This window comes from Bidens hawaiensis, unplaced genomic scaffold (genome assembly GCF_021521415.1).
Source record: "Bidens hawaiensis isolate Kalapana, Puna unplaced genomic scaffold, B.hawaiensis_p1.1 tig00008535_1, whole genome shotgun sequence".
Classification (NCBI taxonomy): domain Eukaryota; kingdom Viridiplantae; phylum Streptophyta; class Magnoliopsida; order Asterales; family Asteraceae; genus Bidens; species Bidens hawaiensis.
In genome coordinates this window covers 308,627-335,988 of record NW_027491610.1, presented here as the reverse complement: position 1 = coordinate 335,988, position 27,362 = coordinate 308,627, and the positions used below count along the sequence as shown (strand labels likewise).

The window sequence follows — 27,362 nt, the reverse complement described above, 5'->3', positions numbered from 1 at the left end:
ACATGGCTAAAGAAACACAACTGACACACTATTCACAAAACTGATCATATGGGTCGTATGACAATTGCTGTTCGCCAAATCATGTGATTATTTTTCACCCTATCATACAACCCGTATGATGTAACTAGCACTAGTGTGCAGATTTGATTTGACATTATACGGCCCCTATGACATAAAATGGTTCGATGATATGACGGACATGTTGTTGTACGAATTTGGATGGTGTTTTTTTAGCACTGTCTGTTAAAATAATAAAATGTTGTACATGAACAGGCTATTACAGAGGAGAAATTCAAGGCATGCAATGCTGCATATCAATCTTTATGTAACAAATTGGCGCCAAAGTAATTAAGAATATTTATGTATTCAAGATTATCACTACGTAGAAGATACCTGAATTAACATAATTATTACTGGTTGATGCTGATTTAACAAGTTTACTACTTTCTTTTTTAGCCACATTTGAAATTGGACTTTATGGATGAGTAAACATGCATTACTGAATTTGTATCATTATAAAAGATATCTTGTAGTGGTTTTTTAATAATGAATGAATAGATTTCAATTTACAATTTACTAGAATATATAGTTTTTTACTTTTTTAAGGATATTTAAAAAGCTAGCTGCAAAGATAACTAAAATTTATATAGTAACAACTAACAACTGTCCTTTTTTAATATTTTAGTACAATCATTTTATACTAAACATTTAAAAAAACATAATAATAAGGATTTTTTTTCTTTGCCAATGCCATTATCATTTTTTTCTTTTACAAACAGAATGCAAGTGGGCAATAAGTTACACCGCTACTCTTTTTTAATTTAATAAAAAATAATTTCAGACGTTATATAACTTTTGTCATAAAATAGTAACTTGTTTTTTAACTTTATTAATCAAGTAAAAAAAAAATTAGATGTCATGCTTGAGCATAGTTCAAGAAAGATTATGCTAAAATAAATCAAGCCTCAAAATAATAACTTGAAAATATCGTTTTGAACAATGTTTTACAAGGCAAGGTAAGATCTAACAACTCTAATCTATAGACTTGATAAGCATATATTTTATTCAAACGCAACAAAGTTTGACATGATCTAACACGTAGAAAATAAGATTGCAATCTATATCTGCGTCCATCAATAAAACATCTACTATGACGGGTACAATCAATAAATATATCGTATTGACTAGAATCTCATACTTGTTATGATTAAAATCTAACTGAAGATCAAAAATCAATTAAATGCCTATGTACATAGAAGATGCACCTATATTAGGGTAGATATTGTATGTTTCAGCCAATCCAATTCGACCTATCAGGGTCGGCTCAACGCTTATTGGTTAAAAAAAATGTAACCAATTTCCAATATTTCATTTTTCATCTATAAATCTCTCGTATACACCTTATACACACACATACATATATAAAGGGTCGTTTACTACATAATGTACAAAATTGTAAGATGTCTATATATACGTCTATATATACATGCTCATACACTATATATCCATGATTGATCCCTGCCAACTTATTTTCCCAAGAGTAGCCTCGAGGACCTCGACGAGTCGAGGTTACGTCTCAGGATCAATTCTTTCTAAGTTTCTATGATTATCAAAGGAGCAGTGCTCTAGCCGTACCCCAGTGACTTTCTTTCGATGAGGTCGTATGTTTGAGTTTCATTCATGACAATATACTACGCGTAAGCTAGAGTTTTACCATGGTGAGCTTTCAGTAGTGGGTTTTCCCCAAGAATTGGTGGAACGTCGGGTCACCAGCGTGATTGCGAACATTGACGGTCTTTTTGGGAAAAAAAGTAATAATAATGTGAAATTGAAGAAATCATAAAGGACCATTCTTGTTATTAATATTAACTCTTTGAAATCCGAACATTTTGGATGGAAATGAAACCCCAACTGGATTTGGGGAAAAACCATTTGATCAAATAGGATAAAACAAAATCAAGATTCATGAAACTGCATCTATCAATTTGAATAATAATATTAATAATGCACAGAACCATACAATTTCTGGGTTCCTCTTCAGGGTTCTTGTTACAAAGATTAAAGCTTCATGGCAATCATTATTATTGTTATCCAAAACCATCTTCCAGATTAACAATTTCAAGATCACCCCCTTGTTTTAGACAATTTAGAGCTTCTTCAATTCGTTCTGAATCAAACCCAGATGCTGCATCATCTTCTTCATCTGCACCTGCACCTTTTAGATTAACTGTAAGTTTTTTGTTTCTTGATTGTGTTTAGATGCTAAAGATGCAATTTTTATTAGGGTGATGGTTTCTTGAATGTTGTAATGATTGTTGTTGGATAATTTGTGTGATGGTTTGGATTGGGCCATTGTTAAAATTTGTTATTATGTTTAATGGGTTGAAAGTCGTATGAGGTGTATTTGAATGCATAAAGACGTCTTTTACCGTGTTCTTAGAAAAAGGTTGGATTTTTATTGAATGTCAAAAGGGTAGATAAAAGATGCTGATAGCTCAACCCGGGCCCAACCCGTTTAGATTCCTTTAACATTTATCCGTGGTCGTACGGGTCACGTGGGTAGTGGGTTGAAAGTCATACAAGGTGTATTCAAACAAATTAAAAACCTCTTATGCCGTGTTCTTGAAAAAAGGTTGGATTTTTAATGGTAATAATAATATAGTTTTAGTGCTTTGCTGTTCGGGGAAAAAAAAGTTTTAGTGCTTATATATAAGGCATTCCTCATGAAAGTCAAAAAAGTGGATAAACTCGCTTAACATTGATCTGTGATCATATGGGTCTTATGAGTTGGAAGTCATGTGAGGTGTATTCAAATGCATAAAAACATCTTATATCATATTCTTGAAAAAAGGTTGGATTTTTAATGGTAATAGTATAGTTTTAGTGCTTATATATAAAACATTCGTATTTGCTGATTGTTCAACTCTGCCTGACTCGCTTAACATTGATCTATGATCATACACGTTGAATGGGTTGTAGGTCGCCCAAATTGTGTTTTTACTGCCTAAACTTCTATTAACATCAAAAGAATATAACTTTTGTAATCATGTTTTGTTATCGACACGCGTAAGTGTTTTGGGTCAAACTGACCCGTTTCGTATTGAGTTATCTGTAACACGTAGCAAGCACTCTGCAAGGCAATACTCGTATATTCAAGTCTATTGAATTATAGATAGCTCCTGCATTGCTAGAAAGAAAATTTTTTAGGGTAATGATTTATCGTTGTATAATTTGTGTGATGATTGAGATTGGCACATTGCTAAATCTTTTTTACTATTATATTTGATCATTGCTTTTAGCTAAATGAGCATAGTTAGTGTTTTTTCTTTAACGGTTTGAAAAATATATGAGGTGTATTCGAATGGATAAAGACCTCTTATACCATGTTCTTTGAAAAAGGTTGGATTTTTAATAGTATTAATATAGTTTTATTGCTTATATAAGGCTATCTTTATGAATGTCCAAAAAGTGGAAAAAATGTGTTTGCTGGTTTTCACAGCCCGACTCAACACATTTAGACTCGCTCAACATTGATCCGTGATCACACAAGTCAAATGGGTTGAAAGTCGCTCAAACTTTGACACACTAAGTGTTTCGGGTCAAACTGACCCATTTCATGTGAAGTTATTTGTAACACTTAGCACTCTGTAGGACAATGCTCGTAAAATTAACTTCTGTCAGTTATGTGGGGGTCCCACGAAGCGCGAGATACCCGATGGTGACGAGAAAGAAAGAGCTATTTGTACCCTTTGTGGAAAAATTGCATATGAAAATCCAAAAATGGTATGCTTTTTTATAATATATATGACACTTTTTTTTAATATCCAAAAATGTATAAAATATAAAAATGATGGTTTCAGGTGGTGGGTTGTTTAATCGAGCATGATAACAAAATCTTGCTATGCAAGCGGAATATTCAACCTTCTTTTGGTCTTTGGTATGTATATCTTATCATGAAACCAAACATTTTAAAAATAACATGTGGCCCGTTTAACACATTAGAGATAAAACACAACCCGTGAGTTTATGAAGCTTTGTTGTTCACAGGACACTTCCAGCTGGTTACATGGAGATTGGTGAGTCAGCTAGCGAAGGGGCTATTAGGGAAACATGGGAAGAAGCAGGGGCTAAAGTGAAAATTATTTCTCCTTTTGCTCAACTAGACATCCCTCTCATAGGCCATGTGAGACTAAATTCCTTTAAAATAATCAAACCTTTTCATTTGTGGTTCTGTTACAATTTGTATTATTTATTTATTTATTTACTTTGAGCCCTGCTTGCGGTGCGCGCATATAATGTATATATGTGTGAACCCTCGGGTGGGCAAAAGTAAAATTGCACTAATTTTGACGTTATTTTACTAATCTCGTGAAAATAACGTTAAAAGTGGCGGAAGGTTAATCAGGCATCATGTGGTGGCGTTGATAGCCGAAAGACAAGGGCACATGCACCAATCAGCCGGTGTCCCGATGATTGAGTGCTATGTGCCTTATGTCCAAAGCTTGATGCAAAACTACTATCGAGCCGGGGGTCTCACCGGAAGCAGCCTCTCTATCCCTATGGGATAGAGGTAAGGCTGTCTACATCTTACCCTCCTCAGACCCTACCATAGCATTGCTATTGGTGGGATATACTGAGTACGATGATGATGATGATGATGATGATGATTTATTTATTTACTTTTTTGAAAGTTGGTGCAGTCTTATGTAATATTCTTGGCAAAGCTGATAACGCCACACTTTTCACCGGGGCCCGAATCATTAGAATGCAGGCTATTTGCACTTGATGATATCCCTTATGAATCGCTTTCGTTTTCATCAATGCTTATTACCTTAAACTTGGTACGTGTTTTTGTTGCTGTTTTTCGTGTTTTGTCTTCGTTTAGTAACAACTTAAAGTATTCATCGTTTTTTTTTCTTTTGTTTCTTGTAGTATATAGAGGACATTAAGGTCGGAAAACCAAAGTATCACTACGGGCTGATTAACAAGAGGTATGTTACTTTGTGTATTACATAATTAATATGTATATGTATATGCATATGCATGCAACCTCTGCTTTGCCATTTAGTTATTATTTTTGAAAAATAGATAATTTTTTTAAAATTCTTTCACATGCATTTGTTGCATAAATTTCATGTTGATAACGACTTAACGAGTGCCACATAAGCAATTTACTGGTAAAGTTGGTTGCCAATATTGAGCGAAATAAAGTGTAAAATCCAAATCACATCAAAATCGCGTAGTTAACGTGTTTCACATATAACTATTGTTGTTTACAGGCCTGGAACGGGTCCTTCAGACATCCATGCATATACTTTCGACTATCACCTGCGGATTTGAGAAAAGGAAAATGACAGTTGAGACGGTTAACATTTTTCATTTTTCAAAATGTTAATTCAGCTTTTGGTTCGTCGCAAACCCCTTACGTAAAGTTGTATATTCTAGGATGGTCAAGTTTTTGAGCTTCTGTTATCAACTTATTAACTTCAAAATGTGGATATAAGTATATAACATATATTTGATTCTTTGAAACTATATTTTACTTTGTTACAACTAAGTCATCTTTGTTATTTGAACTGTTTACTCGGTGTCACATTTTATTACCAGAAGGGTAAAATAGTCATTAGAGAAAGAGTGTCTGAATCTGCAAAAAGGGATTCAGAAGCTTAAACTTATAATATAGTCTTGTTTACATTAGTCACAATATTATTATTATATTTCTAATATTATCACTATTTTATTATGTATTTGTTATTATGACTATTATTATTAATAAGGGGATATATGTAAAAATCCCTATTAATATTATCAAGTTATTGTATTTATCGGGGGTTTTTTCCTATGCTGTCTAGAAGTCTTTTGTTGAAGCTTTTGTTTCTTTTATACGGCTTCATACACTTGATTTTGGAGCCGAAGGTCTCTCTGGAAGCAATCTCTCCATCCTTTGGGCTAAAGGTACGGTTTGTCTACGTCCATTCACCCTTCCAAGACCCTATTAATAGCCTTGCTATTAACGGGATTTTTACAGGGTATGATTGCTTGATTGATTGTTTACATTAGTCACAATAAAAACACACAATCGTGCATTTCATAACGAAAACAAGAAACGAGCATAACAACAAAAGCTCAATAATTCTGATGCTGAAGTTGCAAAGCTAAGCGGATTCTTGAAAATATGCCAAAGTCGCAAAGCTCGATAATTCTCAGTCAGATTGCTTATTGGAGAGTTGATTGTAGAGGAAATCTAGTACCGAAAGCTTCAGCAGTTATATGAAAGAGCAAGAATCGGTAATGGGTCAGAAGAGTTCTTTTTAACTTACCCCGTTAATTGACCTGTTTTTAGGTGAACGGGTCAATGTTATCAAATAAAAATCATTTTCTTACAACTTGAACTATAATGAACTATAAGGTGGTATGTTGTCGATTTTTTCGAGGGCAAGACAACAGATGAAACAAGGAAGACGATCATACCTACTTTTAGTAATACTTTTGGTTGTTAAACAAGATCGTTTGAAAAATGATTGGAATTTAACGATTAGTAAAAACAATAAGACGTACACTAAATGTTAAAAAAAACCTAGAATATGTTTAATCGTCAAATCAAAAGTAATAATAAGACACACAATAGACGATAAAATATCATCCTTTTCAAATTAATAACATAAACATGCATGTCATTGTAAACGCGTCTTCAATATAAAGTTCAAAATAGAAAAAGTAAAATCTAATTTATATGTTTAATGTAGGAAAATCAACTAAATGATAAAGTTAATCAAGAAAACTATCTAAACAAATTTGTGATTAGAAAATAAATTCACTGGTTTAACACTTAACAAACATAAAATGATTTTTTAGCCGTTTGGTTTTGAACTCAAAAACTTTTTAAAGATGATGTAGATATAAATAAAGTATATAATAACAATATACTTATATTAAACTTTTTATTAATATACTACTTATTCTTATGTAATGTCTTAATATCTTTGAAAGTTAATTATAACATTATCTAGTTCTTAACTCCGATATAACTGGTCAAGTCAGTTAACTAATAAGACAACCGATCAAATCTAGCTATGAAAACATTGCTAGATAATTTTATTGTTAATGTAGGTGATTTTCACTTTGAGAGTTTAGAAACATTTGTTTTACAATTTACACAAAAATACAAAACTATTAGGAATCAACGTCAAAGAAATAATCACATTTGGCCTCTATATTTTACCATTTGCACTTCTTTTGAGTTCATATTAAACCTTCAAAAAATGGAAAACCTTGAGGGTACTTCCTCCATATACCATTTCAGTCACAAACATCCTTTAAGCCTTCAAAATTTTCCAACTCCAGACATTGGTAAAGCTACGTGTTTAGCTTGCAGTCTGAGTGTTTCCGGCTCGCTTTATTATACTTGTGTTTCATGCAACTTTTATCTTCATAAAACATGTTCAGATCTTCCTCAGACTTTAAAACACCCTAGCGATCAGTCTCATGATCTTGTTCTTTTACCTTTTCAGGCATTTTCAAATGTGATGCTTGTGGGTCCCATGGGAACGGATTTTCGTACCATTGTAGCGATTGTCAACTTGATTTGCATGTTGCCTGTGCTTCCATGTCACAGTCAATAACCCATGAAGCCCATGGTCACACACTTGGCCTTTGTTTTAGACCACCATACGAGAAACCTGGGTTCAAATGCGATATATGTAAGCAACATGGCTTAAACCAATGGCTCTGTCGATGCAGTTTGTGTGAGTTTGATGTTCATATTAAGTGTCCTGTGGCTAGAACCAGTTCTCGAGCAATACTACCCAAATCCAAGAGTCTTCCTGATAGTGTACGGTCTACAAAACCGAATGACTTCATGAATAACATGGTTGGACATGTAGTTGAAGGTATTGTTGGAAGTGTAACACAGGAGGTGATCCAATATGTTCTCGAAGGGGTGGGTTCTTCGAACAATTAATAAAGTTATTGTACTTAGTTATATTTGGGTTGTGTTTGTTCCTTAAGTGTAGCATGTGTTAAAGTCTTAAAAGTAATTTCTTGTTTGAGTTGTATAAGTAAATTTGGATATTGTGTAATTAATAATGTAATGAATTGAGGAAATATGTGTGATTCTCCACTAAAATTTTCCATTCTCATCTCACAATCATGAAGCTAATAAAAACTTTCATTGTTTTTTTTGAACGACCAACTAAGTAACGCCGGGTACTCCGTATGCGGTCCTCATTGGCTAAAGGTAGCCCGAGCCGGCCATTAGTCCCGACTAGCGGAGCCCCTAGCGATCCACCTATTAAAAACTTTCATTGTATAATTGTTTTCTTGAGAAAGTATTAGATGAAACTTTATTTATACAATAATTAATTTAATCACATTTATGAAATTTATTTTCTTGTTTGTTTGTAGGTTTGTGAAAACCGTAGTCAAGCATTTTAGGTAGTTGGAAGGTTCATCATGATTCTTCACTTTATTTATTACAAGATCTTCCTTTTAAACTCCTATGCTCCTTAATGTTATAAAAATAGATAAATGAACTATATAAATATGATTGCATACATACATGATAATAAAACACACAAGTCACAACAAACATTATTTAACCGTTCAACCACGTAACAACTATCTTACAAATACATGAAATGCAAACACCATATAACTGTATCTTACAAAAATATGGGAAACAAACTGATAATAAAACACACAACAAACATGGATTTAATTTTCATAAAACTTCAAAATTCACAAGTTGCATTCTCATTAGCTTCGTTTCTTTCATTGCATCTGCCCTTTCGTTCATATTCTTTGCCTTTGATGATTCAATTCGATTTCTTTTTCATGACATCAATTTCATTCTCTAGTAAGAATCATTGCATAAAGTTTGAAACAAAGCCTTACCTTTTATTTTTCTTTTTTTTTCTTTGGTGATTCAATTAGATTTTCTTTTTCATGACATCAATTTCATTCTCTAGTAAGCATCATTACATAAAGTTTTGAAACAAATTCATCAGAAGCCTTACCTTTAATTTTCTTTTTTCTTCATTTCTATCTACCACACGTTGATTTATTGAACCACCACTAGTTGGCATTTCTGGGTTGGAATAGTCCCTTCTTCACATGTCATTGATTTTTTTCGTGCTAGCACCGGTTTCTTCATCCACTTCACATGTAGGACGGGAATGTGTTATACCGTATCTAGTTTAAACACTATATATGGTTTTTACACATAACCTCACTAAAAACAATGATGTCATTGAACTTGCTCCCAATTGCCACCAAACTTTTATGGGCATCACTCTCAACATCTTTCAAGCTCATTTTACTTCGTCTTTAGCGATACGCTTCACGGTATGCCCCAAACCACCTCTGGCCATTTTTGTTAAGTTATTTATATAAACAAAGATTTTTTTTTTTTTTTTGAATTTTTGTAGATATTTTTGAAACAAATAAGATAAAATATTTAAATGATAAGACATGTCTAAAAAATATCTAGTAAGCCAATTAAATTTTAAAATTTTATATTTAGACAAAAATCAATTTAGGCTTTATTGCAAAATTGGTTTGGTGATCAATTTAGTCGGCAGCCGACTTGAAGCCTATACACAAACGTCTTGATGTGTTAAATTGAGTTTTCAATTATATACTATATTAAAGGAAACTTAAAAATACTCTATCAAGCTATGGTAAACTTTAAAATTTTCAACTTTAGTCTTTAGGTTTTAGGTTGTTTTGATTTAACCCCTTAAGTTTTAAACTGTTTCAGTTTTGAGCCATATTTTTTTATCTTTGCAACTTTAGTCCTTCAGTTTTAGATTGTTTCAACTTATCCCCTCCAAACTTTTAAATTGTTTCAACTTTTTAGCGAGAACATTTTTTTTGCTAAACTTTGTTTACTTTTAACTTTAACATCCCAAAGTTTTCATGGTTTTATCATGTGCCTTAACAAAAAAAATATTCATAGATTTGACTTATGATCATGTGTTTTTTAAGGCAAAGAAGCTTAGGATCACTTAAGATTATACGTAGACAGGATAACTACCAGCATGATACGCATTTATTTTCACGTTTAGATGTTCGAGTCTATGATAGAATTATCAGAATTCATCGCGCAGCGCGCGTGGGGAACACATAGTTTTTTTTATTTCGTGCAGTCAACCGACCAAAGAATTTTCACCTAATGGGAGTAGTATTTAGAGAGGAAAGGGTGTTCTTCTCAAGTACCTCAATTTACACTAATCATGCATTATCTTGTAATTTACACTCTGAACTACCTTAAAACACCTGTATCATAAACAACACTCCTCTCACATACGTTAAAATCATTTTCTTTTTGCTTTTTTTTTAAAATTAAAATTTAACATATAATATTAAAAATAAACCTACCATTCCACTAAAACTTAGGGGGTGTTTGGGTGAGCTTATAGGTTTGTTATTTTGCTTATTTGTTTTTTGAGAAGCAAAATACATTTTTGAAGAGATTCATTTTAAAGCTTTTGGATGATGTTTACCAAACGCCTTTTACTTTTCAACAAATAAATAACAAATAAACAAGTTTTAGAAGCTCACTCAAACACCCTCTTAAACATTACATTCAAATAAGATAAGTTAAGAGAAACAAAAACTACAAAAAGTTGAGCATAAAAAACGTTTATACTTTGAAAACCAAATAATCTAGTGTAACTTGCTCAATCCTTAAAATACATGGACTCATTTGCAACATAGTTGATTACAATGAAATCTTAAAATTTAAACTCTCTTTTGAATCATTTCACTTCCATCAAATCATTGTCCTCTTCTTCCACACCTTTTAAACCCAAAAACTTCCAACAAACATGAACCCCTCTAGATTCCACACTCAACAACACATGTGTTTTGTGTTTTAACATCTCTTGTCTAGTCTCCACTTAGTTCACAGGGTGATTTGTTTTGGTTCTTAGTTCATATGTTCATTTACTTGCTTAGATCTAACAAACAAAAGAGAGTATTCATCTTGTTGTTTTTGACATTTGTAGGTGTTAGAGACTAGCATGAACTTATTTACTTGGTGTGGATACATCTTGGAAAAGAAACGTTTTGGTCTTTGTTCATCCATCTTCACCCACGAGCTACCACTTCCCTACAAAGGTTGTTGAGTTAAAGCACTTTATGGTTGATTTTATAAATTTAAATATCACTTTTGTACTTTTGTTTTATAATGTTTAAAATAGCATGTCAAAAGACTAATTTTCATATTTGATATCAACTTACTATTGATAGGGGTGTAAACGAGAGCCAAGTTCGAGCTCGGCTTGTTTAGAGCTCTTTTTTAAAGCTTGAGATTGACTCGTTAGTTGTTTTTTAAAGCTCAGGTTTATTCTTTATTAACTAGTTTATGTATGTTTTTGATTATTTTTATGTATTTTGAAAACCACTTTAGACTAGCCTAAACTCGGTTCAAGCTCGTGTAGTACTTTAAATGAGCCAAAGCTCGACTGAGTAATGTAAAACTAAAACATTAAATTAGTCTAAAAAGACAAAACTAAAAAACACCTTACGCTCGAGCTCGTGCCCGATAAATAGACGAGCATTATTTGAGAGTCGGACTTGAAAAAGCGCGGCTCATTCCGAGATTTCTATTGATCTGAGCTTGAGTAGTTTGGCTTGTTTGCACTCCCAACTTACTGTAGGCGGACACATTCCGAAGAAAGATGTACAAGTCGTATATGCGTCCAACTTTTTACACATAGGATGCCTTTTTTTTACAAGAATCTTTCACTATCTAACTTTGTACACACTAAAAGATAAATTTAAAATTTCACGTGCTCTGTGCGTCCACCACCTTTTCTTTTACATATAGGTGATAAATTTCTTCTCACTCAGTCTCTCTACTGACAATATTACCATAATTTCTTCTTTTGCATCACCTTTCTTCTCTATTTAGTATATATATTTTTTAAACAACTTTTTTTAATAGTGTTATCATATATATTATTAATATTGTATTTTTGTTTTTTAAACAACGAAACCAACTTGCTATGCGACAAAAAAGGCATCCTATGTGTAAAAAGTTGGATAGTGTAGTGACTTCGGAACTACCTAGCTTCTTTTCCCATTTAAACCTTCGCCTTCCTAAATCAAATTTCATGGCAAAGCTAATGTTTTTAAGGACATAACTCTTAGATTCATACGACGCACTTTGAGTTCTTGTGTAGAGCGTTGCTACTTGAGCCCTCACTAAAATATTTTAGGGATATCTATAAGTTTATTACGCAAGGGGATTGGTACTCTTTTGAACACAAGAGAAACGTAAAAGACTACATTATAGAAAGTTACTTAATTCCCTTAATGGTTGGAAGCAAAACTTCTGTTACATTAATGCCATTGTCATTCCAACCGAATTGTATAATAGAAATCCTTTAGACCTTCTTATCGATGAGGAAACACCAACAGAGGAATATGAAAACGATGCAATAGACAAACAGCCGGGTGAGATATCAACTGAATATCGTGTATTAACAAAGCAGGCATAGGCAACAGTTGACATAGGTCTAGCCTAAAGTCTACCTTGTCCTAGGCTTGTATGTCAACATGACAATGGTGGTAGGTCTTGACCATTCACCCTTATAATCTTTTTTATACCATCCTTAGCTTCCGCTATACATTATTGTGATCAACATATTTATGTACCTTCTTCCGGGCAAACGTTGCAAGATGGCTCCCTTGCATGACAATGAAGAAGATTACATGAAGCTTGTCAAAAAGATATTAGCATTTATTAAAATACACCCTTAGGCTAAATAAAATGTTTTGATGTCGTTACTATGAAAGGGACATCTGCAACCGTTCTGTACAACAAATCTAATATTTTGTGTAACCAAAGGTAGACGAGTCAATGATCTCGATGGTGATAATGACAAATCAATTGAAGATGCTGGCAATCTTGTTATACGCAAATGACAGAGAGAAAGTAACAGGCGTCCCACGAGATAAGGGTAAATAAGCTCATAACAGCTTCCTTTCGCAAATACATTTGTTAGCATCAATGATTTCATCATGGCAGAAGCAGATAGTAATGCTACCTCTGGTGTTGATTCTCATTTTCAAGTTGGTCTTGTCTTGTAAGACCTTTGTTCTTTGGGAAAGATTTTAATGCCACCTTCGGTATGCTTCGGCCCATGGACCCATTAAGGCAATACCTTGCACCATGAGATTGTTAGAAAGGGTTTGAGTGGATAGACTTTCTTGATAAGATTTCTCGGCACTGGGAATTGTGTTCATTAGGATGGAGCAACAGTCGACATGCATTAGCATTAGTCAGTCGTATTCCCTTGTTGATGTCTCATTATGACGTATGAGAAGATGAGGTTGTTGTAATATCCCAATGGGTCCTTAGCGGGCAACTAAAATGACAGGGAAATCGGACGACCATGTTGGACGATGTGACTACCGGGTCTGAAAATACAATGACAGTGAGTTGTTATGTAGATGAAGGACCAACATTTGTGGCTGATGTGCCAGAAAGTATGCTTGCTAGAGGTGTCTAGTAAGATACCTCAAGCAAGCACATACCTTTCGGCACATTAGCCACAAATGCCGGCCCTTCATCTTATGTAACATCACAATTTCGTTGCATTTTCAAACCTGAAGGTCATACCATCCAATACAACCGTCAGACTTCCCTATCATTTCATTTGCTTGCCAAAAACTAATTGGGATATTACAATATCCATTGCCACTCATACGCCAGAATGGGACATCAGCCGTTTCCAGGCTGACAGATGCTAACAAATATTGTTTCTTCCAAATGAACGCAATTCCCGATGCAGAGCAATCCTGTTAGGAGAGTTTGTCCACTCGAACCCATTCTAACCCTCTCATGGTGCAAGGTATTGCTATCATGTGTTCATGTGGCATTATGATCTTGCCCAAAGGTCTTATATAGACAGGACCAACTTGAAAGCGAAAGCCAGCACCTAAGGTGGCATTATTACCTGCTTCTGCCATGATGGAATCGGTGATGCGAAAGGAAGCTGTTACGAGTGTCTTCACCCTTATCTTATGTGGTACGCTTGTTGCTTGCTCCTTGTTGTTTGTGTACAACAAGATTGTCTGCATCTTTAATCGATTCATCATCATTGACTCGTTTATCCTCGGTTACAGGTAACACTAGATCTGTTGTATGGAACAATTGCAGATAACCCTTTCTTAGTAATGACAACAACGACATTTTGTTTAGCCTAAGGGTGTATTTTGAGAAATGCTAATTTCCTTTTGACAACTTTTGGTATGCAGGGGATTCATCTTGCAATGTTTTTTTCTTTTCCGGTAAAAGTTACGTAAATTTGTTTATCACTGTAAACTATAACATAACATTAGGATGGTATGAATGAAACATTATAAGGGTGAACGGTTCAAGACGTACCACGATTGTCAAGTTGAAACAGGTTAGACTCATGTCGACTACTGTCAATGCATGCTCTGGTTATACACAATATTTATTTGGTATCTCACTCGGCTGTTTGTATATTGCGTTGTTTTCATGTTCCTCCTGTTTCATCATCAACTAGAGGTTCTAAAGTATTTTTGCAATGCATATCGGTTGGAATGGCATTGGCATTAATGTAAAAGATTTTTTGCTTTCAACCGTTAGGGAATTAAGGAATTTTCTACAATGTGATCTTTTATGTTTCTCCTCTGTTTGAGAGAGTACCAATCCCCCTTTATAATAAACTTATAGGACGCCCTAAAATATTTTAGTGGGGGCTCAAGCAGTAACGCTCTGCAGGAGAACTTAAAGTGTCTCCCTAGGCCAAGTCCAAGAGCTTTGCATAAAATTTGTTATAGGAAGGCGAAAGTTTGAATGGGAAAATGGCAAAAGGAATAGCTTGTTTATGTGGAGGGTTGCCATGGGTAGAATCGCCTCGGCTGAAGCAATAACAGTAAAGGGAGTAATTTTGACCGAAAGCCATTGTCCTCGTCAATAGGTACGAATGATTAAAAAGAAGGGGAGTTTGGGGGGTGGGGTACTGGGTGTGTCTTTGGGTTGGCGTGACGCTGTAGTTGTCAAAGTTTTTTGGTCTGCTGTATTATTCGTGTCTGCATGGATAGGTTACTAGGTATCTTGATCTGTCTGTTTTATGGTACAACCTCTTCTTTTGGAGTCTGGTTAATCTTTGGTGTGTCCGTGTCTTGATCTTTAACGGGTTGGTTTAGTGTGTGTTCTGGTTCATCTTCTGGGTTGTTGGTGTGAAGATGACTTTGTGTCTCGGGTTTTAAGTTCGGTGTTACTGCTTATCAAATCATAACAGAGAGAAAAAGTTGATTAAAAAAAAGATGAAAAAGGGGTATGCTTATTTTGGTATTGATACAAGCCTAATGTTATTAAGACAATATATGTTTGTGTTTCTGTGATGAAGTGTAGTTCTTTTCTCTTCATGTTTCGTTTCGCATGGGTGTCTGTGACGGTGGCTTTGTGGGTGTGTTCAAAGAGAAGACTCAACTGGTGGAATAAAAACAACCATGAATAATGTAGCAGACCAACAAGAACTATAACCGGTAAGCAAGGAATCTCAAACAAGGAACTCAAAATAAAAAAAACATGAAAACAAAGGCAACAAATGAAGCATGCAGCCATGACCAGCAAGAATTCACTCTCATCCTTGCATCAGTACAACAAGCATGTCGGGCGGCTATTTAACCGATGGACCCTTCTTCTACTCTAATTTATATGTTTGTTTTCTTGAGGGGTTAAAGACTTCAAAGTATCTCATGGAATAGGTAGGCTTATGGCAAGGAAAATGTGCGGTTGTTTGTACCTTTAGTTGGTTCTGTTGGTAAATAAAATAAAAAGCTAAGGGACAGCTTCTTTGAACAATTAATAATGCTATTATACGCAGTTATATTTGGATTATGTTTGTTCCCAAAGTGTAGTACGTGTTAAAGTGATTTCTAACTTGTGTTCGATAAGCAAATTTGGAAGTGTGACTAATAATGTAATGAATTGCATACAAAAACAACGGATTATCAAGCGAGAAGGTAAAAGCCCAAGATAACACAAAGAAAATAATTTTACATCTCGAATCATTTGCTTCAATTTTTCACCCACCGCAGTATATTAACCGATGTTCTCCTCTTCCTCAATAAACATCGCCAAGATGCTATTTTTCTTGACCCGTAACCCTGAAACCCAATACTTCTCCGCATCAACAATACAAAATTTATTACTACATAATTTAAAACTACACTTTTATTATATATTGTAATTGTAATTTTAATTTTGATTTTGAAAGGCAAACGAAAGCAAAAATATTATTAAAAACCAACAAAAAACAAAATACACACCAGGGGCAATAATGTAAATGTAAATTAACAAAAAGACAAGAAATTAATAACAAGAATTTATTAATTTAACATTTATGACGTTATACTTTGAATTTAAACCTGTTGTCATCAAAGTAAGCCATCAAGAATCATAAAGCTGTCATCTTTCTCACTCAAAATTAGTGTTTACCGTCAGATATGATTCAATTAGCGACGAATTCATCTGAAACCCAACAAAACATCCGTCTTGATCGGTTCATCTACCGATGAAAAACACGCATCTACGCTTCAATTAAGGTATTATTGATCATAACCCTAATTACACTTATTATTGGGCTTAATTTATAAAATTAGGGCTTTTTTTTACTACAAGTAATTAGGGTTTTTACTGGGTGTGATTCAATTTCATGTTCTTAAAAGTTTATGGCTTTATGGGTTTTTGTTTTGCTGATTATCTATTTGAAAAAAGTTAGGGTTTTTATTGCTCTGTTTCTTGATACTTTTGAATTGAGAATTAATATATAAAATTAGGGTTTTTTTCTACTAAAAGTGATTAGGGTTTTACTGGGTGTGATTAATTTCGTATGATTTGTTAATGAATTTGGATTTTACTGAATTAGGGTTTTGTTCTGTTTATTATCAATTGAAAAAAGTTAGGGTTTTTGCTAGGGCTGTAAACGAACCGAATGTTTAGTAAACCAGGAAGTTCGTTTTGGTTTGTTCATTTAATAAGTGGACGAAAACATGAACGATAAGTTCCGTTCAATTAATGAAATGAACGAACTTGAACAAATGTTGCGATTGTTCATTTATGTAAGTGAACGTTCGCTAACATGTTTATTAATGTTCGTTCGTTGATGTCCACTCGTTCACATTCATGTTTGTAAGTTTGTTTGTTAATGTTCTGTCATTAAAGGCTATTTATCTTTCATATATTGTTAGGTTATAATCCAAACATTTAAACTTTTGTAACAATATATATATATATATATATATATATATATATATATATATATATATATATATATTCACATTAGTATATGTTCGTTTGTGTTCGTTTATAAGGTTAATGAACGAACATGAACAAGATCTTTGCTTAACGGACGTACATGAACACAAAAAAACGTTCGGTTATGTTTTCGTGAACCGCCCGTTTTTCCAATAAGAACTTAACGAGCAGACAAGGCTTCGTTTACAGCCGTAGTTTTGTTGATCTAAAATGTTGAATTGAGGGTGCCTTATATTCTCACTTTAGAGTTTGTTGTTATTAGCCTAAAAACTGAACTAATTTGAATAAAATTTAAACTTTTGATCATTCATCACAGGTTACAATGGATCTTGACCTTAATCTGGAACCTTTTGTTCATCCACCTCCAGATGATCATCCACATAATATAACCCTTTTTGAGGATCTGCTGCATAGCTCTACAGTTAGCCACCGGTTTGGCTCCGGTGGTGGCAGCCAGTGGTGTCGCCACCTCTGTGACTTCTGTTAACAACAAAAGGCCTCCAGAACCGCTCAAAACAGATGAAAATGACAATGAAAGTAGCTTTTTTGATTGTAACATATGTTTGGATTTAGCTAGTGACCCCGTTGTGACATGTTGCGGTCACTTATTTTGCTGGCCGTGTATCTACCGGTGGTTATTTGTTCACTCGAATGCAAAACAGTGCCCAATTTGCAAAGGGGAGGTTACGACGAAAACCATAACTCCTATTTACAGTCGGTCAAACCGACCGAATGAAAAAAAAGTACTCGATCCACATTCAAGTTTCAAGATCCTGTGTCGACCGCTAGCCAACAGGGTCGAGAGCTGGAGACAATCGTTCCAATGAGACACGCTTAATTTCCCGATAATCGATATGGTTCGACGCCTTGATAGTAATAGGTTTAGTCTTTCTGATCCGATTTCTAGCAACCCGCAAGAAATCCCGAGTACTCATTTGCTAAATAGGATTTTCACGTCCCGTGGGATACAAAGGGGGCGTGACTCGGTGCCTGCTACTGTACCGGATGTTACAATGGAGTTGGTAAATGATTATGTACCTGACCTTACGTCCGCTGAAAGTTTTGTTGACTCGTATTTTCGGGACCACCCGGATGAAAGAAGTCAAGACGAGCTTGCGTTGATCGATAGCCATTCGATGTCGAGTGTTGGTGGCATCATCATACAGTCGGAGGTCTCGACAGCTGGCACTGGCTCGAGAAGGAGACGTGACCCATCAACGTCTAGGGTTTTGGATGTCGATAGAGGAAATTCTCGGCCGAGAAGGAGGAGATTGCATTAAGGTTTGAAGATCTTTAGTGAGTGAGCACAAACTGTTATATAGATTGGCTATATGTGTATGGTTTTGTTTTCTGCATTTAGTTGGTGCTTAAATGATTGGGATGTTTATGAGTTTTATGATATTAGATGGTTACAGTATGTTGTGCTTTGGGTTATGTTTGAATAGAATCCTAGATGACAATGGTCACAAAACAATGTGCATCATCTATAACATATTGCACAGTGAACATAGCTTGTGCTTTTATTTTAGATAATTTATATCACAAAAAAAAACTCGACTTTTCTTTTTTGGATCGTTGCAAACTAATGTGCGACAAACAAGGGTTGGGGCCGGCTCAATATATGTTTTAAGTAAAATGAGTTTGAGTCAAAATGAACTGGGGGTTATAAGCTTGTTTGGGTCAAAAGACTTCGGACAAAAATGCACTTGGGTTATTATTAGTCATTTTAAAAAACAAACAAAATAAATATATTTTATCACCATCCGCTATATTTGTGTGAGGCCTTGTGTGATGGGTGGGGGTGGTGGTACCGTGTCAATAGGGGAAGGCGACAACAATGGTAATGTCCATAAGGGTGATGATAGTAGTGACGACGTAGACACGTAGATGGTAGAGACAAACAATTGGTCATGGATGTTGTTAACTCATATGGATTGTTTTATGCTAACAGATTTTTTAACAGTTTGTTTTAATTTGTTGTCTAATTTGAGTGTGTAAAAATTGGCATGTTTAATTTAAGTTGTACAAAATGAACCCATATAAAATTTCAACATGCTCTTGCTCTTCAAAAATCATGGTCATGAATCATGATTGTCACATATAATAAAAAATACGATTGTGTTTAATTAATTGTAGTCAAATTATGTTTTAACGATCCAAATTACCTATTAGTGGATAATACTCCATACTGACATCATGACTAATGACATTTCTAATTTTCACCTTTGTTACCTGGGACAACCTCACTCTAACAAAAAAAAGTCTATGTCTGCTCCTAGTAAACAATTTACCGATTCATGTCTCAAACTCTCAATCATAATGTTACAAATTGTTTTGAAACAACATAAATAAAAGTTAAAGGCAAACACAATTACCTATACGTTAGACTAGAATTGTTCATCAGTAAAAATACTTTCTTTTTGTAAAAAAAATTGGAGGTAGGCTTAGTCAATCTCTTATGAAACTACTCATATTAATGATATTTAATGCTTGTTTCTATTATTATTTAAGGTTGTGGTAGATTGTTTGGCAATTAAGGTGTGACATGATTATGGAAATTTGCTGAAAGTGGGTTTGATGATTGGTTAGAAGAACAAAGTTTAGAAGTTGGAAAAGTTCTCTGAATGAGTCCATTCCAAGCAAAAATCTTAATTTTGATTTTGGTCAACTCTCCTTCTCATCATCACTTTTCAAATGAAATGTTTTTGTTATCATTTTTACCACTCAAATACCATCTCAACATCATAATTTGGAAATATTAGGTAAATTATAACATTAATTTAATGATTATGACTTTATATTTATAATGAGTATGTAATAAAATGTTAATCAGTTTAAGTACATGTTTACGTGTATAGCAAAATGGATTATTAACTAATTTGTCACTTATAACATATCATAACATGGTATGGTATGTTTATAACTTATAATTGCCGTGTATACGTGATCACACTGTCGCACATTCACATGTGCTTATAAATTAAAATTGGCGCTTTAAAAACAATATGTTTGATACATAAAAAGGAGTTAACATGCTCGCATGAATGAAATTCGTTACACTCGTCGAGTGTATATAAAGAACTCATGATCATTTTATTATTCTTTTATGTAGGTCAATCAAATGAATCAATGCATCAAGAGCCAGTAGACATGCCATCATTCTTTTAATCTGTCAATTTGTTTCAAATTCAAGCACACAATTAATAGGCTTTAATCATGTCATGCTCATTGTATGGATCATCACATTATGACTAGAATAATTATCCCATTATAAAAGCTACAAAATTTACTTCTTTCATAGAAATCATTAAATTACTTTAGACAAGAGCTTTTATGATTCATATTGTTGTTACATCAATAAATTTATGTTCTTTTGGGTTTTATAATGTTATTGCAATTGGTTAACTTTGTACATATATAACAACCTTTTTATCGTGTGAAATGTGATATTTCCTAGGAGCATACTTGTCATATGTTAATAATTACACCCATCAAGCTTAACTATCCAGTTCCAATGAGAACCAATGTGCTTGTGGCCCCAAAATGGGTCACGTATCGTAATAAGAAATCTTCATTACAAATCTAGCATCTTCCTTGTGTGTTAGTGCTTTGTGGATGTGAAGGAGTGTGAAATATAAGTTATCGCAAAGAGAATGCATCACACATCACTAACACATAATGGAGACGCTAATTTGCATAAGAAAGCCTTGATCATATCAAACATGACACGTTCTGGGGACACAGGAGCACTAAGGTATGTCATCATAAGTAACCTCTTTGAGACACTCCCATGTGTTTGCTAAGAACAAAACCTCAAGAGTTGGGGCCAGATTTACTTTTCCAAAGTGAACGATATCATGCTGTTATGGACGGAGGTGTTACACTTCATTATGTGAAAACAGAAAGAACCTTGACAAGAAACAAAGATGAAATGAATAATAACTTGAGAGTAAAAGTGGGGTATCATCTTACTTTTGGGCAAAAGAAGTGTACTATTTATCCAATTATGGTTTTGACTTTATTAAATGATTAAGTTAAAATATGATAATACAAACGTAGATAGAATTAAATTCTAAAGTTTACTAAACAAAACACAATACTTATGTGTTGACTTTCGACTTTCGAAGTTTGAATGTATGTTATGCGTTATCTTGTCTAGCATTCCAATCACATTTCGGCTAATATAAACCAGATTCTACGCATCCCAAATGTGTCTTTGACCCATTACTTAGTTAGATGTAAAACATGTATAACATTTGAGTTTTTATAAAAACTTATTCATGGTTTTATAAAAAACTTTTGGGACGGTCATAGTTTTAAAAAAAGTCTAAATTTTATTAATATTGTTAATTATATTAATAGGATTTGTTTGCAATCTCTCTAATTCCGTAGCGTATTCATGTGGTTGGTTTAAGCCTTGATTCACCCCTGTTGATGTAGATTCTCAATTTCGATCCTTGTAGACTTGAGTATCATTATGGTTGCGATATTTGGATTTGTTGATTATCAAAACTTGAGATGATTCATTAAGTGTATAGGGATATGTATGCGGTATATAAGCATTTTTAGTAAGCAAATGATAACACTAGTTACATAATGTTAAGTCATTATAAAAAATAGGGATCATTAAGTTTAAATAGTGTTTTCCCAACAAAGCCGATGAAGGAGGGCTTCAAATCGCTTCAATTTGCTCCTATTTTTCATGTCGTTAATGCGAATCGGGTAGAAGATAGATAACTATGTTTCTTGGTTTTTGATTGATAGTAACCTTGATTCAGAAAATCAAAATTAGCGCTAAAGAACAAATCGTATTGATGAGGTAAACTTATAACACAATTTTGAACACCATATATTGTCTTGACATGATGGTTAATACATATATCATGAGTATTATATGAGGGAACATTGTGATGAAAATAGCAAGAACTATATGAGTATAATAATGGGCTAATGGCAGTCCATGCATCTATCCATGTCCAACAACTTTATGGCATGATTCAGTTTTTTGTGGATGCATGTCCCACCCCTTGGCAAACATAAAAACAGCATCCCAGGTTGAAGATTGTTAAAGATAATTGAAGAATGCATGATGATGATGATGATGATGATTATGGCTACAAATGATACTAATGATGATGATGATTAGATATAATCAAATATAAGAAAGCATGGAGATATATAATCATTTTGCCACCTCATTTTTCTTTGCTAGGATTTGCACGAGAAGATGTTTTTTTACTCTATATATAATCTTCTAGTAATCATAAAACAACTAATTCTTTAATTAACCTTTTTTTATGTTGCTTTAGTTTTACCAAATAAGTACTTTCAAACTTTATATATGCTTTCATAAAAGCTACCATATTAATCATAATTAATTTAAAGGGTTGAGAGTGAATAGGCTAATACCATATATATTAGTTTTAAGAAAACTTTAGAAATTGATTTTATACTCGGTCTTGTAACTAAATACTTACAAAGACCGACCCATCTTAGAAGACCGGGGTTAAATGATACATACTTTACCTTTATATATGTTAAATATAAATTGAAAATCTGTTAACTCGACAATTTTTTTGTTATAACGTCTACGTTGAATCAACTTACCAAGTTTCAAGCTTTCTTCTTGTGTTTGTTTCTCGTTTTCTTGTATAGTCAAGCATTTTTAGGCCATTTTAATATAACTTAAATTTCTGCCATCATTATCTCATTCATGTACCCTAATTTATTTTAAATATATTTAGTTATTTACGTTTTCGGCATCCAAAAATGGTTTTGATAGAATTTGCGATGAATTTAAAGGTGAAAACGTGGATTTCATACTGGTTTAAGAAAATGTTCTAAAATAATATTTCTACAAATTATTGAAATTGTGTACTTTTGAATGTCTATTTGATAGGTTCGATCGACCCAGAAATTCTGATGTCGAGTTGACATACATACACCTGAATAAGTACGTACTTTCAAAGTTTATATCCTTTCATAAAAGCTACAATATTAATCATAAATGACTAATAAACTAAACCCGATGAGAAAACTACTGGATCCACCCTGAATACATACTCTCATAATTAATCGGTGTTTGAAGTGGTTTATGTATGTATAAATTCTCATTATGACACAAACATTTCAATATATCTTGCATAAATTCATATCATTAATGGAATGTCCGGTCCTTTTTTTAAAGCCAAATAATGTAATTGAACTCATGACCTCCCTTTTCACATCCATACCACCTTATCATCTCATCAAAGTGAGAATGGCGGGATGCCCGGTCCCTCCTTAAAGTTAATGAGAATTCAAGCTTCTTTCATTCCATGATGAATAAGAATTAACAAAAAATAATGTTGCCATATCCATTTTGTGGGATGTAGGTAAGGTGATTAAGGTGTGAAACATGAAATTAAGGGTTTAAACCTTATATAGTGCAAACATTTAGTCGTTAAAAATAATGAAAAGTATGATAAAAAGTTAAAAGAAAATTATAATATTGGTTGAAGAGAACTAAGACATTACATTTTAGATATATACCTCTATTATTATTATTATTATTATTAAACTATATAAAAGCTATTCTTTTCAATAGCATGTATTGTCTATATGGTCATGAAAGTTAACTATTTCTTTTGTAAAATTACAAATGATTGCATTGATTGACTATTTTATTAACTGATAAATAATAATTGTTAAAAAGTAAATCATATTATTACAAAAAATGAAATAAATTTATGGTGTATCAAAGAAAGCTAATTCATATAAATCAATTGACCCGACCTATAAATCGATTGACCCAAACCGACCTGACCCATAAACCATTGACCCGACCCGAACCAAACAAAAAATATAATCACCATGAGAAATTCAAGATGAGAACCAGTTACTACGCCCTAGAGTCTTAAGACTAAATGCAAGGAAATACTACTAAAACCAAGAAACCAGCCCATAAGCCCATGTAGCACTACATCAGATATCAAAATCTTATGTGGCTCTTTTTTCTTTTCCTATTGATTTGAAGGATGTAACAGACACACCAATGCTAAGGTTTATAGATTTCGTTCATATTCAGAATAAAAATGTCATTAAATATTTAAAAAAGTTTGTGTCACAACAGTAATTTACACATCACGTAAACCGCTTCAAAATCGATTAATTACATATCATCTTATCGGAAGTCATACCATACATACGAATATATTTTTATATGGACAAAGTGGTCAAACATTTTTTCATCATGCAAGATGTAAATTCTTAACTCGCATTTAAAATTAATAAAGTTTTACAATTTATTAGATTAGTTTATTATATTTAAACAGATTTAAATAATTTAAAAATGTTTTAATTAGGGTTTGACTACAGAAGTAGGTTGGTATAGGTCAGCTGGGAAGGATCTCCAACAGGTACAGACTTCCCCTCGGTCTCCTCAGATTCTCTTGTCTTGTCACTCCAACTGTCCTTTTCACTTTCATTCCTCATATATTCTCTCATTATTGTCTTTTTTTTTCCTATCTAATATTTCTTTTTTAATGAATACTCAAAATAAACTATTAGCTAAATTTACTATATCAAAATACACTTATCTTTTCATTCGGAAAAAATCATATTGAATTCACAACGATAAGAAAAACCCATTAAGTTCAAGGATTCAAATAGTGAACGTCAGCTATTATTCTAGTCTCATCATCTCCCTTCTATAATCTTTAATGTTAAATCCTAAATTATTAAATTTTAAAAGTATTTACCATCAACTTTTAAAAGAGAATGAACAGTTCTCTAGTAGCAAAACAAGGATTTTTCATATAGAAAGTCACGCAGGTTCGAGTCTCGTGTGATATATGTTATGCATGACCAAGGTTTTATCACAGTAGACCTTCAGGCTTCAAGTTTCTAGTGAAACTGGTGGTGGACCGGATCACCAGTGTTATTAGCAATCACGGACATGGGAGATCTTTTACCAGTGGGTATACATAAGTGGTCGGACTTTGTTAACATCGTTCAATAAAAATATACTTTAAAGAAAGTACTTTTGTTTTACCAAATAAGAAGAGACTATATTTCCATAGAACTTCCAAGTTCATGAAACCATAATTTAAACATATGTGTATCAACTTCATAGGCAACCAGTTCGGCAAGATATGTATATCAATTTAAACAGTTCGGCAAGATAGGCAACCAACAGATTTGTGTTCTCCGGCGATTTAGCTTTCCTTAAACTCCAATTATTATTATTATTATTATTATTATTATTATTATTATTATTATTATTATTATTATTATTATTATTATTATTATTATTATTATTATTAACTTTCAGTATTAGTTATTATCATTATTATTATTATTATTATTATCATTATTGGGGAACACTTTCGGGTTCGTAGTTGTGTGTTTGTATGGGACTGGGTATACTTTGACTCGCAATACGCGGTCTTACTTATTTACATTGGGTGTTCTATTGCTTGTGTTTGTGTGATTATGTGCAATCATAGAGCGTATGAACCATGATTATTACTTGAGACCATGTCCTGAATCGAGGGGTATAGGTAAGGGTAAATATAGGGAGCATATATTGCGTCTGGCTTCTTGGAATGTAGGAACACTAAGTAGTAAGTTGCTCGAATTGGTGGATGTGCTTAAAAGACGTAAGGTGCAGATAGCGTGCCTTCAAGAGACTAGGTGGAAAGGACATAGAGGAGCCGAGTGTAATGGGTATAAGTTATGGTACTCGGGGTCTGAAAGAGCTAGGAATGTAGTGGGGTTTCTAGTGGCTAACGAACTGCACACTAGTGTGGTGGAGGTGATAAGACATAATGACAGGATTATGGTGTTGAGATTAGTACTAGGAGAGGAGGTAGTGGCAATAGTTTGAGCCTATGCGCCTCATGTAGGATTAGAGGATCAGGAAAAGAGAGAATTTTGGGACTGCCTAGATGCAGTGGTAGGGGGAATACCTAGGGGTGAGAGAATTTGCATAGGAGGTGATTTTAATGGACACATCGGTAAGGTTAACGATGGTTTTCAAGCAGTACATGGGGGTTTTGGATTTGGTGATAGGAATGAGACCGGCACAGATCTCCTAGAGTTTGCGGTGGCTCACGACCTAGGTATTATAAATTCGTACTTTAAGAAAATAGATTCACATTTGATCACTTTTAGCAGTGGCGGGCGAAACACTCAAATCGACTACCTTCTGATGAGGAAAGGAGACCGACTTTGGTGGAAGGACTGCAAAGTCATTCCCGGGGAGACGGTTGTGTCTCAACATCGTCTGCTGGTGGCGGATATAGGCTTCAGAAAAGCTGACCGTTCGACAGAAGAAATGCACACCGAGAATTCGATGGAGAATTTTGAAGGACGAAAATCTAACGCTGTTTAAGGATAAACTCATGTTGCAGACAGTGGCTCGACCAACTGGGGACTCAACGCAAATATGGGAAGCTATGGCGTCAAAGATTATTCAAGTAGCAAAGGAGACCCTCGGAGTCACAACAGGAACGGCAGGTGGCAGTAAGGAGTCTTGGTGGTGGAATGAGGTAGTACAAAACAAGATAAGGGACAAACAAAGAAGTTTTATGGAGCTTATGAGGTGCACACAAGAGGAGGAGCGAGTGGAATTGAGGGAGGCCTACAAAACAGCCAAGAGAGAGGCGAAGAAGGCGGTGTCGGAAGCAAAGAACACGGCCTATAAATGTATGAACGTTTAGAAACAAAAGAGGGGGAACATGCTATGTTTAAGATTGCAAAATCCAGGGAGCGCAGAAGGCAAGACCTAGGGCCTGTGAAGTTTATAAAGGGCACATAGGGACATGTTCAGGTTAAAGAGCAGGAAATCAAGCTAAGATGGCAAACCTACTTCCACAACCTTTTTAACAATGGGAGAGCTTACCAAGAAGAAGATGACAACACAACATTTCAACGACAACAACCGAATAACTGGCACTGTCGACGGATCACACGGGAAGAGGTGTAGACCGCACTTAGAAGGATGGGAAGTGTGACATCTGACCCGATCCGACCCGACCCAGGTACCCGTTTCTCCGATCCGATCTCTTTCTTTTATGAT

At 34.0% G+C, this 27,362-nt stretch overlaps 1 protein-coding gene and 1 pseudogene across 1 annotated transcript; both read left to right on the top strand.

The window, feature by feature from the left end:
• Nucleotides 1–1,804: 1,804 nt before the first annotated feature.
• On the top strand, nucleotides 1,805–5,636 carry LOC143529319 (nudix hydrolase 23, chloroplastic-like). Its single transcript, XM_077025142.1, has 7 exons — nucleotides 1,805–2,229; nucleotides 3,652–3,783; nucleotides 3,861–3,937; nucleotides 4,048–4,183; nucleotides 4,701–4,841; nucleotides 4,933–4,991; nucleotides 5,280–5,636. The coding sequence occupies exons 1-7, from the start codon at nucleotides 2,005–2,007 to the stop codon at nucleotides 5,338–5,340; spliced, it is 831 nt and encodes a 276-aa protein (XP_076881257.1). The 5' UTR covers nucleotides 1,805–2,004; the 3' UTR covers nucleotides 5,341–5,636.
• A 12,058-nt stretch (nucleotides 5,637–17,694) lies between these two features.
• On the top strand, nucleotides 17,695–18,596 carry LOC143529366 (uncharacterized; annotated as a pseudogene).
• The last annotated feature ends 8,766 nt before the right edge of the window (nucleotides 18,597–27,362 follow it).

Coding starts and splice junctions, on each gene's coding strand:
- LOC143529319 (XM_077025142.1), top strand. CDS start 2,005: ATGCACAGAACCATACAATTTCTGGGTTCCTCTTCAGGGTTCTTGTTA. Junction 3,938..4,047: donor CAACCTTCTTTTGGTCTTTG/GTATGTATATCT, acceptor TGTTGTTCACAG/GACACTTCCAGCTGGTTACA. Junction 4,842..4,932: donor TGCTTATTACCTTAAACTTG/GTACGTGTTTTT, acceptor TGTTTCTTGTAG/TATATAGAGGACATTAAGGT.